Consider the following 18,661-nt stretch of genomic DNA (forward strand, 5'->3'; position numbering starts at 1 on the left):
TCGCCGGTCCCGTTCTGCGAGCTTGTGTGTCCTTCCACTTCGCGGCTGAGCCGTTGCTCCTAGACATTTCCACTTGACAGTAACAGCACTTACAGTTGGCCGGGCCAGCTCTAGTAGGACAGTAATGTAACTGACTTGTTGGAAAGGTGGCATCCTAGGACAGTGCCACGTTGAAAGTCATTGAGCTCTTCAGTAAGGCCATTCTACTGCCAATGTTTCGCTATCGATATTGCATGGCTTGTGTGCTCTTTTTTTTATTTATTTTTTTTGTCTTTTTTTATACACATGTCAGCAATGTGGGTGTGGCTGAAATAGCCAAATCCACTAATTTGAAGGGGTGTCCACATACGTGTGTGTGCGTGTAGTGCCTTTGGAAAATATTCAGACCCCTTGACTTTTTCCACATTTTGTTTCATTACAGCCTTATTATAATATGGATTATAAAAAAATCCTCAGCAATCTACACACACTACCTTACAATGACAAATTTTAAAATAGGTTTTTATAAATTGTTGCTAATTATTTACCCCAAAAAATGCCATATTTACGAAAGTATTCAGACTCTTTTCTATGGGACTTGAAATTTAATCTCCGGTGGATCCTGTTTCCATTGATCCTTGATGTTTCTACAACTTGATTTGGAGTACACCTGTGGTAAATTCAATTGATTGGACATGATTTGGAAAGGCACACACCTGTCTATATAAGGTCCCACAGTTGACAGTGCATGTCAGCGCAAAAACCAAGCCATGATGTCGAAGGAATTGTCCGTAGAGCTATGAGACAGGGTTGTCGAGACACAGATCTGGGGATGGGTACCAAAAAAATGTCTGCAGCATTGAAGGTCCCAATAACACAGTGGCCTCATCATTCTTAAATGGAAGAAGTTTGTAACCACCAAGACTCTTCCTAGAGCTGGCCGCCCAGCCAAACTGAGCAATCGGGGGTGAAGGGCCTTGGTCAGGGAGGTCACTCTGACAGAGCACTAGAGTTCATCCGCAGCACTCCACCAATCAGGCCTTTATGGTAGAGTGACCAGACGGAAGCCACTCCTCAGTAAAAGGCACATGACAGCCCGCTTGGACTTGGCCAAAAGGTATCTAAAGACTTTCAGACCATGAGAAACAAAATGTTCTGTTCTGATGAAACCAAGATTCAACTCTTTTGCCTGAATGCCAAGCGTCACGTTTGGCGGAAACCTGGCACCATTCCTACAGTGAAGCATGGTGGTGGCAGCATGCTGTGGGGATGTTTTTCAGGGACTGGGAGACTAGTCAGGATCAAGGGACAGCTGAACAGAGAAAAGTACAGAGATCCTTGATGAAAACCTGCTCCAGTGCGCTCAGGACCTCAGACTGGGGTGACGGTTCACCTTCCAACAGGACAGCGACCCTAAGCACACAGCCAAGACAACGCAGGAGTGGCTTTGGGACAAGTCTCAATGTCCTTGATTGGCCCAGCTAGAGCCTGATCTTGAACCTCTCTGTAGAGACCTGAAAATAGCTGTGCAGCGACGCTCCCCATCCAACCTGACAGAGCTTGAGAGGCTCTGCAGAGAAGAAGAATGGGAGAAACTTCCCAAATACAGGTGTGCCGAGCTTATAGCGTCATATCCAAGAAGACTCGAGGCTGTAGTTGCTGCCAAAGGTGCTTTAACAAAGTACTGCGTAAAGGGTCTGAATAGTAATATTTCCATTTTGTATTTGTTATAAATTTGCACAATTTTTTTGCTTTGTCATTATGGGTATTGTGTGTAGGTTTAGGGGGAATGAAACTTTATAATTTTTTTTTAAGAATAAGGCGTAAGAAAATGTGAAAAGTCAAGGGGTCTGAATACTTTCTGAATGCACTGTATAATGTATGTTCAAAGATTCATCCACCCAGGACTTATCCATCAACATTGAGGAATATGCATTGTAAGTCACAGGCTTCATTAGGAAATGTGTTGGTTATACCCACAATAACAATCCGGACATCATACCCCAACCAAAATCCCTGAATAAATGAAGATATCTGTACAATGCTGAGAGCTCGTTCTGCAAGGGTCAATGTCAGCAGAGCGAACCCCAATGACTCGGTGGCACGTGACTCGTACAAGACAAGCAGTTAAGAGCTCTGTAAATCTATTAGGGACGCAAAAAGACAACACATATGTTTGACAGTTAACGCTTGTCGCATGTGGTAAGGACTACAGACTACAAAAGCAAATCCATCTGTGTGGTTCCCATAGAAGCCTCCCTCCCAGACAAGCTTAACAGTCTATGGTTGCTTTGAGGCAGAAAATACTGAGCCATCCAGGAAGACTCTCGCTGCTCCGGACGTCCAGGTGCTTTCGTTCACTGAGGCTGACGTGAGAAACTCTCGAATGAATACTCAGTCGCCTGCCCAGATGGCATCCCTGGCCAGTGTGTGCTGACCGGCTGGTGGGCGTCTTCTCGGACATCTTCAACCTGTCCCTGTCCCAGGCTGTAGTGCCCACCAACTTTTAAGGAGGCCACCATTGTCCCGGTGCCCAAAGGAAAAACAAGGTGACATGCCCAAGACTCTCGCCCCGTTGCACTCACCATCGGTCGTCATGAAGTGCTTCGAGAGGCTTGTCAGGGCCCACATCAAGGCCAGAATGCCAGGCACACTCCAATTTGCCTACCGCTCCAACAGATCCACAGAAGATGCCTTTTCCATCGCTATTTACACGACCATAACACATCTGGACAAGATTAACTCCTATGTGACTACAGTTCAGCATTCAACACTATTGTTCCCACCAAGCTCAGAACCCTGAGTCGCCTGGACACCACCCTCTGCAACTGGATCCTGGACTTCCTGACCGGCAGGCAGACCACAAGCTATGAGGATCGGCAACAATACCTCCTTCACACTGACTCTTGAAGCAGCGGCCCACCAGTGGTGTGTTCTCAGTCCTCTGCTGTTCACCCACAACTGCGTGGGTTTGCACGACACCAATTCCATCAAGTTTGCTGATGACACCATGGTTGTAGGCCTGAACCAACAACAACAAATCAGCCTATAGGGAGGAGGTGAGCTGGCATTGTGGTGTCATGACACCAACCTCTCCCTCAGCGTCAGCAAAACAAAGGAGTTGATTCTTGACTTCAGGAAGCAGAAGAGGAAACATGCCCCAATCCACATCAACGGGACTGCAGTAGTCATGTTTTTAAGTTCCTCGGCGTCCACATCACCGAGAACTTGCCATGGACCAATAGCACCATCACTCTATGCGAGAGGGCCCAACAGCGTCCATCACTGGGACCGTGCTCCCACTCATCCAGGACATCTACTCAAAACGGTGCATGAGGAAGGAACTCACATCAAGGACCCCACAACCCCAGCCACAAGCTGTTCTCTCCCTTACTGTCGGGTAGACTGTATCGGAGCATGAGGTCTCGTCCCAACAGGCTCAGAAGCTCTACAAGCCATCAGACTGAACACTTGAACTGGACTGACCATCTGCTCTGATTATATGCAACTTATCACATACACACACACACACACACACACACACACACACGAGTCCCCCCACCCCTTTTGCCCTCAGAACAGCCTCAGTTCGTTGGGGCAGGGACTCTACAAGGTGTGGAAAGCGTTCCACAGGGATGCTGGCCCATTTTGACTCCAATGCTTCCCACAGTTGTCTCAAGTTGGCTGGATGTCCTTTGGGTGGCGGACCATTCTTGATACACACGGGAAACTGTTGAGTGTGGAAAAACCCAGTAGCGTTGCAGTTCTTGATACATTGATACGCCTGGCACCTACCATACCCTGTTCAAAGGCACTTAAATATTTTGTCCTGGCAATTCAACCTTTAAATGGCACACATGCACAATCCGTGTCTCTGTTGTCTCAAGGCTTAAAAATCCTTCTTTAACCTGCCTCCTCCCCTTCATATATATTGATTTGAAGTGGATTTAATGTATGTAAGGGATCATAGCGTTCACCTGGTCAGTCTGTCATGGAAAGAGCAGGTGTTCTTAATGTTTTGTGTGCTCCATTCATGCAGTTTATATTCATGCCACACTCTCAGATCACCACTACTGCTACCAGGCTCTATTTATACTGCTCAATTTATATACTTGCCCCATCCTTCTCCAATACCCGTGTAAATATTGGACTAAATTGTGCCTTCCTGTATTAGACTTTCTGTTCATAGTCTTATGTTTTGTTATTGTTGACTGAACCTGCAAGTAAGCATTTCGTTCGATGTATAACATGCGTTTCCCATACATATGACTAATAAAATGTGAACCCATGCTATTTGGAACATGCTCACATGGGTCCTAACATGCCTGTTTTGCACTAAACCATGCTAATGCTAAAGCTGTAGCCAAGTAAATAACCTGAAAGCTGTGCTGATTCTCTTGCTCCATAGAATACTTTTTACTTATCCGTAAGAAAGGTTGTGTGTGTGACCGAACTGCCATTATAAATGTGACACACAACCACGATGATCAAGTTTCTGTGTGTCTGTCTGTCAAGTCAGCCTGAATTGTCTCATTGTGACCGAAATAGGATCTGGGGAGTGCCTTTGGATGTTTGGCTTATTTCAGCAAGCTACATAAAAGCGATTCCTGAGTGTAGCAGCTAGGCCACTTGCAACATTTTAACACGCGGGTTACACGGAGAGCATGACACCATTTACTCTCTATTTTAGTTATGGGATGAGACATTTGTTCATGGTTGGTTTGAATGCAGGAGGTTAAGTGTGGAATTATGAAATGTGTCTTCAAAATCTTGGTAAAAATATTTCTTGCCTTATTATTTTTTTTCAGAATAACCTTTTTTTTTTTTACTTTATAACCATGGTTTTGGGGATGCACACAGTAAGTAAGCATTTTCTTTCTGCCCAGCAGTAACACTTTCATTTCAATCGATCCAGCCCTTGATTCATTGAATCAGCTGTGTTCATACGGTGTTGAACAAAAGCCGGCACATCCTGTGGGCCCCAGGACCAAGATGGAATAAAACTGCTCTAATTGAGTGATGGGCATTGAATCTTCCCCCTGCAAGGACTGGTGTGGACGCATGCCTTTGTTCCAGCCAAGCAGTCACTATTCTACTAATCACCTAACCATAATCTTCAATTAAGAATTTGGTTATTTGAATTAGGTGTGTTGCTGCTTGGCTAGAACAGAATTCTGCACACACACCAGCCCTCACAGGGTAAGACTGTCCTGTCCACCCCAGTTCTAAGTGGATCAGTTATTTCAGTGGCACACCTGGGTCCTGTTTAGTAGGGCACACTGTAGCAAAATATATTTTTGCGATTTTGCATTTCAAAATGTTTTTAGGACCCAACTTAACTATGTCTCTCTCCTAACAGGGTGACGGTTACGTCAGGCGGTCCATTCTGAATAACGACGATGAGCACATGACGCACTACTACAGTGACGCGCGGACCATGTACGAAGTATTCCTCCGAGGCATGCGTGTGTCCAGTGAGTACTCGTCAACAAACACGGTTCTTTTTTTTTTTTTTTTTTTGAGGGGGGGGGGTATATTTTTATTTTCTTTATTTAGTTGAGGTGTAGACTCAAAGGACAACAGGCATGCAGCAACAGACAAGTCATAGTCTTAATAGTAAGCAATCTTATTAGTAAATCAGTATTTTGATAGTTCATTTGAATAATATACAGTTGAGGGAGATGTGTGTTACGCTGATGAAAATAGTCTGTGTATATATTGCAACAACATGGCAAGGTAAACCACAACACAATGATTTGATGATGGTAATGTGCCTAATTCAATTGAAATCACCACATGCCATATTATACAGTTGTTATCATACCCTAAATTCCTAGAGGTAGTTTCAGGCTTTCTTACAACTTTTTCATTAAAGTTGTTCTACTAAAACTGTCTGCATTATGCTATTATTTTCAGCAGCACACTATTGGGATGTGTGCATTATTCTCTGCAAGATTGGTACAATCCTGCCGAACTATGGTTGTAACCAGACCTAGGTTCAAATACTACTTGAAATCTTTCAAATACTTTTAGCCTTATCTTTTGTCTGCCTGGAGCGCCAGATGGAAGGATTTGCTCGTAGTACTTTAACCCTGGTCTGGTTCTAACTGACTTGTGGCTTATCATAAAATCAACTTGTATTGGTCGCGTACACAGATTTGCAGGTGCAGCAAAATTATTATGTTCCGAGGGCCAACACTGGAGTAATATTTAGCAATGCAAACAAAATTCTACAACTTTTGAATTAAGTTGTGAGAAGAATATTGTTTAACCTCTATGGGCTAGGTGGGACGCAAGCGTCCCACCCGTGGTGCACTCCATCAACAGCAGGTGCATTTCAAGAGCGGCAAATTTGAATCCAAATAAATGTCAAAATTCAAATTTTTCAAACATACAACTATTTTACACCCTTTGAAAGATAAACATCTCCTTAATCTAACCACTTTTTACGATTTCAAAAAGGTTTTACGGCGAAAGCATAAATTTAGAGTATGTTAGGACAGTACATTTACAAGAGTTGTGTGTAATGTTTTGTCAATTCAAAGACAGGGTCACCAAAACCATAAAACCAGCTAAAATGATGCACTAACCTTTTACAATCTCCATCAGATGACACTCCTAGGACATTATGTTAGACAATGCATGCATTTTTAGTTCTATCAAGTTCATATTTATATCCAAAAACAGTGTTTTACTATGGCATTGATGTTGAGGAAATCGTTTCCCTCCAATAACCGGCAGTCAAGTCAGCACCACAAATTAAATAATTAAAATTAGAAAACATTGGTAAAATATTATATTGTCATTTAAAGAATTATAGATTTACATCTCTTGAACGCAATCAACTTGCCAGATTTAAAAATAACCTTACTGGGAAATCACACTTTGCAATAATCTGAGCACTGCGCCCAGAAAAATACGCGTTGCGATACAGACTAGCCGTCATGTTGGGGAGATCTAAAATCGAAAATACTATGTAAATAATCCATTACCTTTGATTCTCTTCATCAGATGTCACTTCCAGGTATCACAGGTCCATAACAAATGTAGTTTTGTTCAAAAAAGCTCATCATTTATGTCCAAAAATCTCCGTCTTGTTAGCACATGATCTAAGCCCGCCGGACTTCACTTCATGAACGAGGGGAAAAAATATATTTACGTTCGTTCAAACATGTCAAACGTTGTATAGCATAAATCATTAGGGCCTTTTTAACCAGAACATGAATAATATTCAAGGTGGACGAATGCATTCTCTTTTATAACGTATTGGAACGAGGGTACCCAACATGAACTCGCGCGCCAGGTGTCTAATGGGCCATCATCGTTCCATGGCTCTTGTTCGGTCAGATCTCCCTCCAGAAGACTCAAAACACTTTGTAAAGGCTGGTGACATCTAGTGGAAGCAATAGGAAGTGCCAAAATATTCCTCAGCCCCTGTGTTTTTCAATGGGATAGGTTTAAAGGTAATACAACACATCAGGTATCCACTTCCTGTCAGAAAATGTCTCAGGGTTTTGCCTGCCAAATGAGTTCTGTTATACTCACAGACACCATTCAAACAGTTTTAGAAACTTTAGGGTGTTTTCTATCCATATATAATAAGTATATGCATATTCTAGTTACTGGGTAGGATTAGTAACCAGATTAAATCGGGTAAATTTTTTTATCCAGCCGTGCAAATACTGCCCCCTAGCCCTAACAGGATAAGGACCATGGTTTTCCATCAGTAAGCATGTAGAGAACCGAAGTGAGTTTGTCGTCACAAGGGCGCTGTCTTTTACTTTCCAGATGATGGGCCCTGTCTAGGATCAAGAAAACCGAACCAGCCTTACGAGTGGCTGTCATACCGAGAGGTGAGCTATACTACCATTTTTAGTCAATTCTTTTGAGATGGAAAAAGTAGTTCCAGTTGGTTTCTCTTTGAGCAACGGACTTTAGACATTTTACAGCTTATTTGGTTAATTAGTTCGTTCTTCAGTCAGTTTTAACAGTTATATATATATATATATATACACACACCATTAACAAGTGAGAGATTTGCCTAGTGCCCATCTTTATATAGATGTTTTACTTTTTTATCTTTGTAATTCATAACAATGAATTCCCTCAAACCGGTATGGATCATATGATTGTTCAAATGGGGAAAAGTAAGAGCATCTTTCCTATTTGTTTTGTGAAGGTTGCAGACAAAGCCGAGTGCATTGGCTCGGCTCTCCTTCACAGGGGGCACTCCCAGACTGGAGACAAGCATATCGGCATCTTTTCCCAGAACAGGCCAGAGGTAAGAGGAATGAGCAGCAACAATTCTTTCTCTCCCTCTTTCTTGCACACTCTTGCTTTCAATTGTGCGCACATCCCCTTTTACATATTCACTGGCTAAGTCTGAATACCTGTGCTTGCGTTGTAAATAAACTCAGCAAAATAAGAAAAGTCCTCACTGTCAACTTCGTTTATTTTCAGCAAACTTAACATGTGTAAGTATTTGTATGAACATAACAAGATTCAACAACTGAGACATAAACTGAACAAGTTCCACAGACAACTAACAGAAATTGAATAATGTGTCCCTGAACTAAGGGGGGGTCAAAATCAAAAGTGACAATCAGTATCTGGTGTGGCCACCAGCTGCATTAAGTACTGCAGTGCATCTCCTCATGGACTGCACCAGATTTGCCAGTTCTTGCTGTGAGATTTTACCCCACTCTTCCACCAAGGCACCTGCAAGTTCCCGGACATTTCTTGGGGGGAATGGCCGTAGCCCTCACCCTCCGATCCAACAGGTCCCAGACATGCTCAATGGGATTGAGAACGGGCTCTTCGCTGGCCATGGCAGAACACTGACATTCCTGTCTTGCAGGAAATCACGCACAGAACGAGCAGTATGGCTGGTGGCATTGTCATGCTGGAGGGTCATGTCAGGATGAGCCTGTATGAAGGGTACCACATGAGAGAGGAGGATGTCTTCCCTGTAATGCACAGCGTTGAGATTGCCTGCAATGACAAAAAGCTCAGTCCGATGATGCTGTGAAACCACCCCAGACCATGACGGACCCTCCACCTCCAAATCGATCCCGCTCCAGAGTACAGGCCTCGGTGTAACGCTCATTCCTTCAACGATAAACGCGAATCCGACCATCACCCCTGAGACAAAACCGCGACTCGTCAGTGAAGAGCACTTTTTGCCAGTCCTGTCTGGTCCAGCGACGGTGGGTTTGTGCCCATAGGCAACATTGTTGCCGGTGATTGTCTGGTGAGGACCTGCCTTACAACAGGCCTACAAGCCCTCAGTCCAGCCTCTCTCATCCTATTGTGGACAGTCTGAGCACTGATGGAGGGATTGTGTGTTCCTGGTGTAACTCTGGCAGTTGTTTTTGCTAATTAGTACCTGTCCCGCAGGTGTGATGTTCGGATATACCGATCCTGTGCAGGTGTTACTACGTGTGGTCTGCCACTGCGAGGATGATCAGCTGTCCATCCTGTCTCCCTGTAGCGCTGTCTTAGGCGTTTCACAGTACGGACATTGCAATTTATTGCCCTGGCCACATCTGCAGTCCTCATGCCTCCTTGCAGCATGCCTAAGGCACATTCACGAGGATGAGCAGGGACCCTGGGCATATTTCTTTTGGTATTTTTCAGTCAGTAGAAAGGCATCTTTAGTGTCCTAAGTTTTCATAAATGTGACCTTAATTGCCTATCTGGCTGTTAGTGTCTTAACGACCGTTCCACAGGTACATGTTCATTAATTGTTTATGGTTCATTGAACAAACAGACAGGACGGACAGCTGATCGTCCTTGCAGTGACAGTCCACATGTAGCAACACCTGCACAGGATCGGTACATCAGAACATCACACCTGCGGGACAGGTACAGGATGGCAACAACTGCCCGAGTTACACCAGGAACACACAATCCCTCCATCAGTGCTCAGACTGTCTGCAATAGGCTGGACTGAGGGCTTGTAAGCCTGTTGTAAGGCAGATCCTCACCAGACATCACCGGCAACAACGTCGCCTATGGGCACAAACCCACCGTCGAAGGAATGAGCGTTACACCGAGGCCTGTACTCTGGAGCGGGATCGAGGTGGAGGGTCCGTCATGGTCTGGGGCAGTGTTTCACAGCATCGTCGGACTGTGCTTGTTGTCATTGCAGGTAATCTAAATGCTGTGCGTTACAGGGAAGACCTCCTCCCTCATGTGGTACCCTTCATGCAGGCTCATCCTGATATGACCTTCCAGCATGACAATGCCACCACGCACAGAACGAGCAGTATGGCTGATTTCCCGCAAGACAGGAATGTCTGTGTTCTGCCATGACCAGCGAAGAGCCCGGATCTCAATCCCATTGAGCACGTCTGGGACCTGTTGAATCGGAGGGTAAGGGCTAGGGTCATTCCCCCCCCAGAAATGTCTGGGAACTTGCAGGTGCCTTGGTGGAAGAGTGGGGTAACATCTCACAGTAAGAACTGGCAAATCTGTTGCAGTCCATGAGGAGGAGATGCACTGCAGTACTTTGTATCTGGTGTTGCCACCTGCTGCATTGACTGTTACTTTTGATTTTGACCCCCCCCCTTTATTCAGGGACACATTATTCAATTTCTGTTAGTCACATGTCTGTGGCAGTTGTTTAGTTTGTCTGTTGAATCTTATGTTCATACAAATACTTAGACATGTTAAGTTTGCTGAAAATAAATGTTGACTGTGGGAAGTTTCTTTTTTTGCTGATTTCAGTATATACTTTTTGCAAGAATGATTTCGGACCCGGCGTCAAACCTTGATAAAATCTTACCCCTGTACTGATGTTATCCATGTCCTCTCCTACAGTGGACCATTTCAGAGCTGGCCTGTTACACATACTCCCTGGTGTGTGTACCACTGTATGACACGCTAGGCGTCGAGGCCATTGAATACATCATCAACCAAGGTATGTCGCAGGGAAACCAGAAACGCCATTTGGAACAAGGTCACAAAAGTGCGGCCTGATATCCAAAATCGACCCCTAGACTTTTCTTTAGAAATAGAATTGCTAGAACAGGAAAAGCCCCTTAGTCTATGGCAATTTTACTCATGAATACCACACACACAATATTCTATATGACGGCAGTTATTTAGAGCTGAATGGGTTAGATTCAAGTAATATGGTAGAAGTTCCAATTCAAAAAGCAAGGTGGGGCTATTACATAGTTCTTACACCTATTGAATCCTTCCAGATCTACATGTGTTAAGGGGCTACAGTAGCTACATTCCACACTGTTAAACATGTCGGTCTTGGCTTCCTCACCAGCTGTAGAATAAACTAATATCAACCAGCAGACACGGCGGCCCTCAAATATTTGTTTATGATATAGAAGTTATTCTTTCAAATATTACTTTAGTTTGTCATAAACTTGTTATGAAGCATTATGATGCACTGAAATCTCACTAACACTGAAAACGTAAAAGATGTAATCTGCATAAACTGTCATTAGATGACAAGTCATGGTTATGTCACTGTTGTAGGCATTATACAAGAACATTCAATTAATGTGTAACTAAATTAATTTCTCAGGACAATAGACAGGACTATACCTCACACCCTTACTACCATCACGGAACATAAAAAAATAAGCTGACAAAAAATAACCCAGTGCCATCCCATGTTTTTAGCCGCCGTCTCTACAGTGATCTGCGACTTGGCTGACAAAGCGCGGCTCATCCTGGACTGCGTGAGGGGTAAGGAGCACACATTGAAGACCATCGTGCTCATGGAGGCCTTCGACGAGGAGCTGGTGGACCGCGGGCAGCAGAGCGGCATCGAGATCCTTAGCCTGAAGGATGTGGAGGTAAAATGTAATGTACTTCTATGTTCACAGTATTCACGTTTTGCAAAGGCTCTTATCCAGAGGCTCATTGAGAACCAGCTTGTTCGAGCAGGGTCCTCATTTTGATCTGTTCTCCAGTTTTGTTTGGTTATGCATATCCCAGCTATATTTTCTTATGTTAGTAAGCTAATGTTTCAATGCGGGAAAAATGTAACTGAAGTGTGTTTAATGTTTTCTTTACGGTTTCTTTGTCACCCTCAGGCTGTTGGCAAAGCCCACTACCACCAGCCATTGGTGAGTAGGACTGTACAAATCCATATTGCGGTTCATTCAAACAGTGGTGATTTTAATGAATCCCAAAGAAACAAATAATATTAGTAGGTTATTACTCTGTCCTTACTGTGTTATTTGTTTGTGACTATCTGGTATGTCTGTACTGTTAAAATAACGTGCTACTAGTTCGCTCTTAAATCTCTTTGTGGTCTGCTATAGCCCCCAACACCAGAGGACCTGGCACTCATCTGCTTCACTAGTGGAACCACAGGTGTGTGTGCATTAATTCAGCTTTCATGTCATTACTCTGTATTTCAGAATTTGCATATCCCACATTTAAAACAATGAAATGTATTTTATAAAGCTATTTTTTTTACATCGGTAGTTGTCACAAATTGCTTTACAGCTTCTACCCCCAAGGCATAAGAGTGCTGAACAATGAATTAAATGGCCACCCGGACTATTTGCATTGACACCCCCCCCCCCCTTGTTTTACACTGCTGCTACTCACTGTTTATTATCTATGCATAGTCACCACTTTACCCCTACCTACATGTACAAATTACCAGTGGTGGAAAAAATTACCCAATCCTATTTGAGTCAAAGTATTTGGTTTTCAATATACTTAAGTATCAAAAATACATGTAATTGATCAAATATATTTTAAGTATTAATAATTTCCAATTCCTTATATTAAGCAAACCAGACAAAACCATGTTTTTGTTTTAAATTACTTACAGATAGCCAGGGGCACGCTCCAACGCTTAGACATAATTTACAAATAAATGATAAGATTGTGAATTGGACCATTTTCCTGTCCTGCTAAGCATTCAAAATGTAACAAGTGCTTTTGGGTGTCAGGGAAAATGTACGGAGTAAAAAGTACATCATCATTTTGTTTAGGAATGTAGTGAAGTAAAAGTTGTCAAAAATATAAATAGTAAAGTACAGATACTTAAGTACTTTACACCACTGCAAATTACCTCGGTTAACCTGTACCCCTGCCCATTGACTCGTTACCGGTACCCCCTGTATATAGCCTCGTTATTACTTTTTATTTGATTTAGTAAATATTTTCTTAATTCTATTTCTTGAACTGCATTGTTGGTTAAGGGCTTGTAAGTAAGCATTTCACGGTAAGGTCTACACCTGTTGCATCAGCGCATGTGACAAATAAAATATGAATTGATTTGAGATAGAATAAGCAATGCAGAGGTAGAAGTACTGTGGCCAGGTAAAACTCATTAGAAGGCAGGAACAGGAAGAAACCTAGAGGGGTGACCAGTCCTCTTCTCGCTGTACCGGGTAGAGATTTTAAGAGTACCATTTAAGGCCAGATGTGTTTTACCAAGATAGGGGACCAGCAGGGTCAGAGAATATCCATAATGGCTATAGAGGGTTCAAACACTTCAAGACTGTCAGGCTTTTCATAGTCAGGGATTCAAAGTAGGGAGAGTAGACATTTTTAAAAGTATGAACAGTCTTATTTCAAAAGCAACACAGTAGAAAAATAGGCCAGTACACTGACATGTATAATGTAATACAAAAAGTATGATAGTCAAGTTTGAAGTAACACTCACTGACATACTGTGTACATGCATGATCAGGAGGATGTGTGTTACACTTGGACCCTCGTGACAAGAATGATCCAGTTTATGAAAAATGGTACTAATCCATTGTTTCCATGAATGGAGACTCTCCCACACACATGAATTACTGACTCTTTTTATTAGTGATATTGTGTACTGGAAACGTGAAGCATCTAACCTTCAAGATTTAATAAATGGTCACTTGTTTTCTTTTACTCCCAGGAAACCCAAAGGGTGGAATGCTTACACATGGCAATGTTATCGCCAATTGTGCTGCTTTCATCAAGATAACAGAGGTAAACTAACCACCTTTTTGATGAATTTGTTCCTTGAATGGCTTATCAAAGGAATTGTAAACATTGTGAATATCAAAAGAAATATAGGTATTGTGAAACTATCAGAAGTGCTTTCTTATAACAGTAAGTAGAATTTATTCAACCTGGTAACAATAGGAAACAAGTTCTTATTTGCAATAACAAACCTGGCTTAAAAACAGCAATTTTTATCTTAACATTTGCCTCTGCTTAGATGGGCAAGTAAAACAAAATGGGCACTTATTATGCTTAGTGTCATGTTAATATTTACTGTTGTATTCCACAATGTGTGGAAAGCTGCTATTTTCCAAGCCGCCTTTGCACTTCCTTACCCACCCCCCTGCTAAATGCCCTTTAAAATCCAGTCAGTTATTTTTTTCTCGCTCTTGTTCCTCAATCTTCATGTTGACTTTGACTTTCCTGTCTGTCCTCTCCTATCCGTTCCCTTTTTTCCCTTCCATATCTTTTTCCGCTCTGTGTCTACTCAGAGCATACTCAAGCCCAGCACTAAGGATGTGCTCATCTCCTTCCTGCCATTGGCCCACATGTTTGAGAGGGTTTTTGAGGTAATGCAATGCCTGACGCGGGTGGGTGTGTGTGTCTTCCGCAGGTGCACTGCATGCTGAACCTCCATGACATTCACATGTCCTACCTACCTCTAGCACACATGTTTGAGAGGGTAGTGGAGGTACGTACTGAAACTGATAGAATGACGAGAAGCAGGAACCCCTCGTTTCAATTCACCCTTGTTAAAACTGAGACTGCAAGGATTGACCATCCATGATATCAAAATTAGAGTTTTAACCTTGTTTTGTGGCTATATAGTGTTTGTTTACATTTTCTTTGTTTATAAACCAAAAAGTTAAACATGTATTGTAAATATTTATCAGCACAGCATTATGACAGCATTTTATAAACTGCAGCTTATTTTGGATTCTGATGGGGTATGACAGTTGGACTAAGTTTATCAGGCACATTCTTCAAGAATCATTGTCTGTGTATAGATGAATAGAATTAATTTAAAAGGCCCAGAATGGATGTAGCAATCGCAAATTGCCTTTTTTTTAATACACTTAATGTCAAATAATTGAACTTAGCTTGATTTAGTTTGCCCGCTACCATGGAACCAATAGAATAGTCACAAAAGTGCAAACTCAAAGCTAAAACACCTAAAATATATTGGAACATATTTGACACGTGTACTTGACAGTTAACGGACACTTCCTTTTTCGTCTGCCTCCTTCTCACACCTCCACCCTTCTCCAGGGAGTGATCCTGGTGCACGGTGCACGGATTGGCTACTTTCAGGGGGACATTCGGCTCCTGATGGACGACCTGAAGACCCTTCAGCCAACAGTCTTCCCTGTCGTCCCCCGTCTGCTCAACCGCATGTTTGACAAGGTCAGATGCACTGTAGACCCTGAGGGATGTTTATGACTATAATATGACCATATCATTTAGTACCAGTAGCTGGATTTATTTTAATGGGACATGCATAAAAGATGAATACAAAAATGTCTTGGAATAGTTGTACATGTGTATCAAAACCTTATTTAAAGCATGGGTGGGTGTGGGCAATGGTATGGAAACCAAGACGCTTCATAAACATTGCAGAGGTGGGTTGGACTGAATTCGACCACAAAGGTTTAAAATAGCTCCATGGCCTAGATTGCTTTGGGGTTTGATATGTTGTTGAATACTCTCTCTTCTTTGGAGAATGGGTGGTAGGTAGCCCAGAGGTCAGACAGGTGGACCAGTAGCTGGACAGGCACTGGTTCAAATCCTGGGCTGGGCTATAACAGAGCGAACTGAACTGTCAACCAATGGGCTGCTGCTTTCCAGATTGTTGCTATCCATCCACTCCAGTTTTGCCCTTGATGAAGGCACAAGGTTGGGAGCTGGGCATAAGACCAATATCCTTTGCAAGACAAATAAATACGATTATTTTTCATCTCTCCTTCAAAGATCTTCGGACAGGCCAACACGCCACTGAAAAGATGGCTGCTGGTTTTCGCCTCCAGGAGGAAGCATGCAGAGATGATGAATGGCGTAGTCAGGAAGGACAGCTTGTGGGACAAGCTCATCTTCCAAAAAGTCCAGGTACCCATGGATAGGCACCTGATGATCGTGCTAGAAAGGACAATGTTGTAACTTTATATGAGCTAAGTTTAGGTTTCGGGTTCTGGGTGAGGGTTAAGGACGGCAGGTAGCCTAGTGGTTAGAGTGTTGGGCCAGTAGCCGAAAAGTTGCTGGATCGAATCCCCGAGCTGACAAGGTAAAAATCTGTTAAATAAAAAAACAAAACAATTTTTTTAGGATTGTGGGTATCGTAAAGACGAGGGTTAATGGTAAAAACAATTGGTGGTAAGAAAGTGCCACACATTAGCATTTTTCATCATGGCAAATTTGTATGAAGCATTATAATGTAACCCTTAAAAGGATTAGCCCCTTTTTTTTTCAATTTTCGCCTGAAATGACATACCCAAATCTAACTGCCTGTAGCTCAGGCCCTGAAGCAAGGATATGCATATTCTTGGTACCATTTGAAAGGAAACGCTTTGTAGTTTATGGAAATGTGAAAGGAATGTAGGAGAATGGAACACATTAGATCTGGTTAAAAAAACTAAATTGGACCATCTTTGAAATGCAAGAGAGGCCATAATGTATTATTCCAGCCCAGGTGCAATTTAGATTTTGGCCATGGGATGGCATCAGTGTATGTCGAAAGTTTTAGACTGATCCATTGCACTTCTGTTCAAAATGTTGTATCAAGCCTGCCCAAATGTGCCTAATTTGTTTATTAATAACTTTTCATGTTCAAAATTGTGCGCACTCCTCAAACAATAGCATGGTATTCTTTCACTGTAATAGCTACTATAAATTGGACCGTGCAGTTATATTAACAAGAGTTGACTCTGTCTGCCAATATCAGATATGCCTATGTCCTGAGAAATGTTCTTGTTACTTACAACCTCAGGCTAATGGCATTAGCCTATGTTAGCTCAACCATCCCGTGGAAGGGACACCGATCCCGAGGATGTTTGATTGGGGGGAAAAATGTACAATCCAGAGGATAACATGTTGTTTCCAACATCGTCCCCGATTGAATACCCCCACACAGACCCCAAAATCAAAAAATACTTTATCTTAAGGTTGTGTCTATTGCAGTGGTTCTCAATTGGTTTTGCCTCTGGACCCATATTGAACCAGGTTGTCTGTCGCGACCCATTATTCGCATTGCAAAAAATAATTGCTCGACATGAAATCTGTAAAACTATACTAAACAAAAATATAGATGCAAAAATGTCATTGATTTTACTGAGTTACAGTTCAGATAAAGAAATCAGTCAATTGAAAAAATATATATTATGCCCTAAATTATGGATTTCACAAGAGTGGGCAAGGGCACAGCCATGGTTCGGCCTGATAAGGCATAGGCCCACCCACTGGGGAGCCAGGCCCAGCCAATCAGAATTTGTTTTTCTCTACAAAAGGCTTTATTATAGACCGACAAACCCGCAGGTGAAGAAGCCAGATGGGCTGGTGTGGTTACACGCGAGTTTGGTTGACGTACTGCCAAATCCTCTAAAACAAGGTTGGATGCGGCTTATGGTAGAGAATTAACATTAATTGGACATTTCTGCAGTCAGCATGCCAATTGCATGCACCCTTAACTGCATATTTTAGTGGCCTTTTATTGTCCTCAGCACAAGGTGGACCTGTGTAATGATCATGCTGTTTTAATCAGCTTCTTGATAAGCCACTAACAGGGATGTGCACACAACTTGAGCGAGAGAAGCTTAATGTGTGTATGGAACATTTCTGGGTTCTTTTATCTCCACTCATGAAACATGGGACCAACACTTTACATGTTACGTTTTTATATACATTTTTCTGTCTGTTTTTAAATGCAGTATTGATATTAAATGTAGAAATTTCATGACATGGGAACAACATTCCCACCACTTTCATTGTTAGTAATTACTATTTGCCCATATTCTTGATCAGTGACGATTTTAGCATGTAAATCTTGGTGGAAGACTCCCCACAATTTTTTTGTTGTTGGAATGCTTGGCAGCAAAGCCGCTACAAAACACAGCACTAAACAATACATTAATTGCGCTATAATGGTGAAAAACAGTGCCCACAAACTGTTAGGGCCTACACAAAGCTGTCCCAACAGCAGTCCCAAAGCCAGGTGTAGTAGCAGTGGTAAGGTTGTCTTGAACTCACTGAAGTCTGAAATTTCCAAGTTTCCAGTTGTTTTGAATGCAGCAGAAGTCATGCTGGATTGACAGCATGGCCAATGTTGAATGTTTATCCCTTTAAGCTTGGAAAAGACTCAAACCCAGACTTGGCCCACACACCAACTCCACTGAATAGCAGGCTAGTGACTGCTTAGCAGATGCTTGCAGTTAGCCACTAATTCCTTCCAAACCACTCATTGTTGAATTTGTGATTTTCAACTTTTTGTATAATGTTTATGGCCGATGTGCACCAATTTGCTTTATTGATAAATTATTTTCATATGACAAGGATGGATGGATTCGCCAGTAGATTGTCGACTTGATTCATTCATGATGATCAGTCCAATCATAGCTACAGTAGATATAACGTGATTTGACGTCAATTTATCTGTGGCCAATGACCTTTTGCCTTCTTGGATGGGCATTTGTAATGTAACTATGGCAGCACCCAAGGGGCTTGA

General features: G+C 42.4%; 1 protein-coding gene across 2 annotated transcripts in view; it reads left to right on the forward strand.

The window, feature by feature from the left end:
• The window catches only part of acsl1a (acyl-CoA synthetase long chain family member 1a), a 51,326-nt gene that overhangs the window by 19,940 nt on the left and 12,725 nt on the right, over positions 1-18,661 (forward strand). The window contains exons 3-13 of one of the 2 annotated variants that reach the window (XM_014195507.2): positions 5,339-5,453; positions 7,768-7,832; positions 8,159-8,260; positions 10,801-10,900; positions 11,623-11,798; positions 12,039-12,071; positions 12,270-12,321; positions 13,862-13,935; positions 14,442-14,519; positions 15,220-15,354; positions 15,919-16,053. In XM_014195507.2, the coding sequence (XP_014050982.1) occupies positions 5,339-5,453; positions 7,768-7,832; positions 8,159-8,260; positions 10,801-10,900; positions 11,623-11,798; positions 12,039-12,071; positions 12,270-12,321; positions 13,862-13,935; positions 14,442-14,519; positions 15,220-15,354; positions 15,919-16,053 (1,065 nt within the window). Of the gene's footprint in view, positions 1-5,338; positions 5,454-7,767; positions 7,833-8,158; positions 8,261-10,800; positions 10,901-11,622; positions 11,799-12,038; positions 12,072-12,269; positions 12,322-13,861; positions 13,936-14,441; positions 14,520-14,563; positions 14,642-15,219; positions 15,355-15,918; positions 16,054-18,661 lie in introns of both variants that reach the window. The other variant, NM_001173571.1, reaches the window with a different exon arrangement.

This window comes from Salmo salar, chromosome ssa04 (assembly GCF_905237065.1).
Source record: "Salmo salar chromosome ssa04, Ssal_v3.1, whole genome shotgun sequence".
Lineage (NCBI taxonomy): Eukaryota > Metazoa > Chordata > Actinopteri > Salmoniformes > Salmonidae > Salmo > Salmo salar.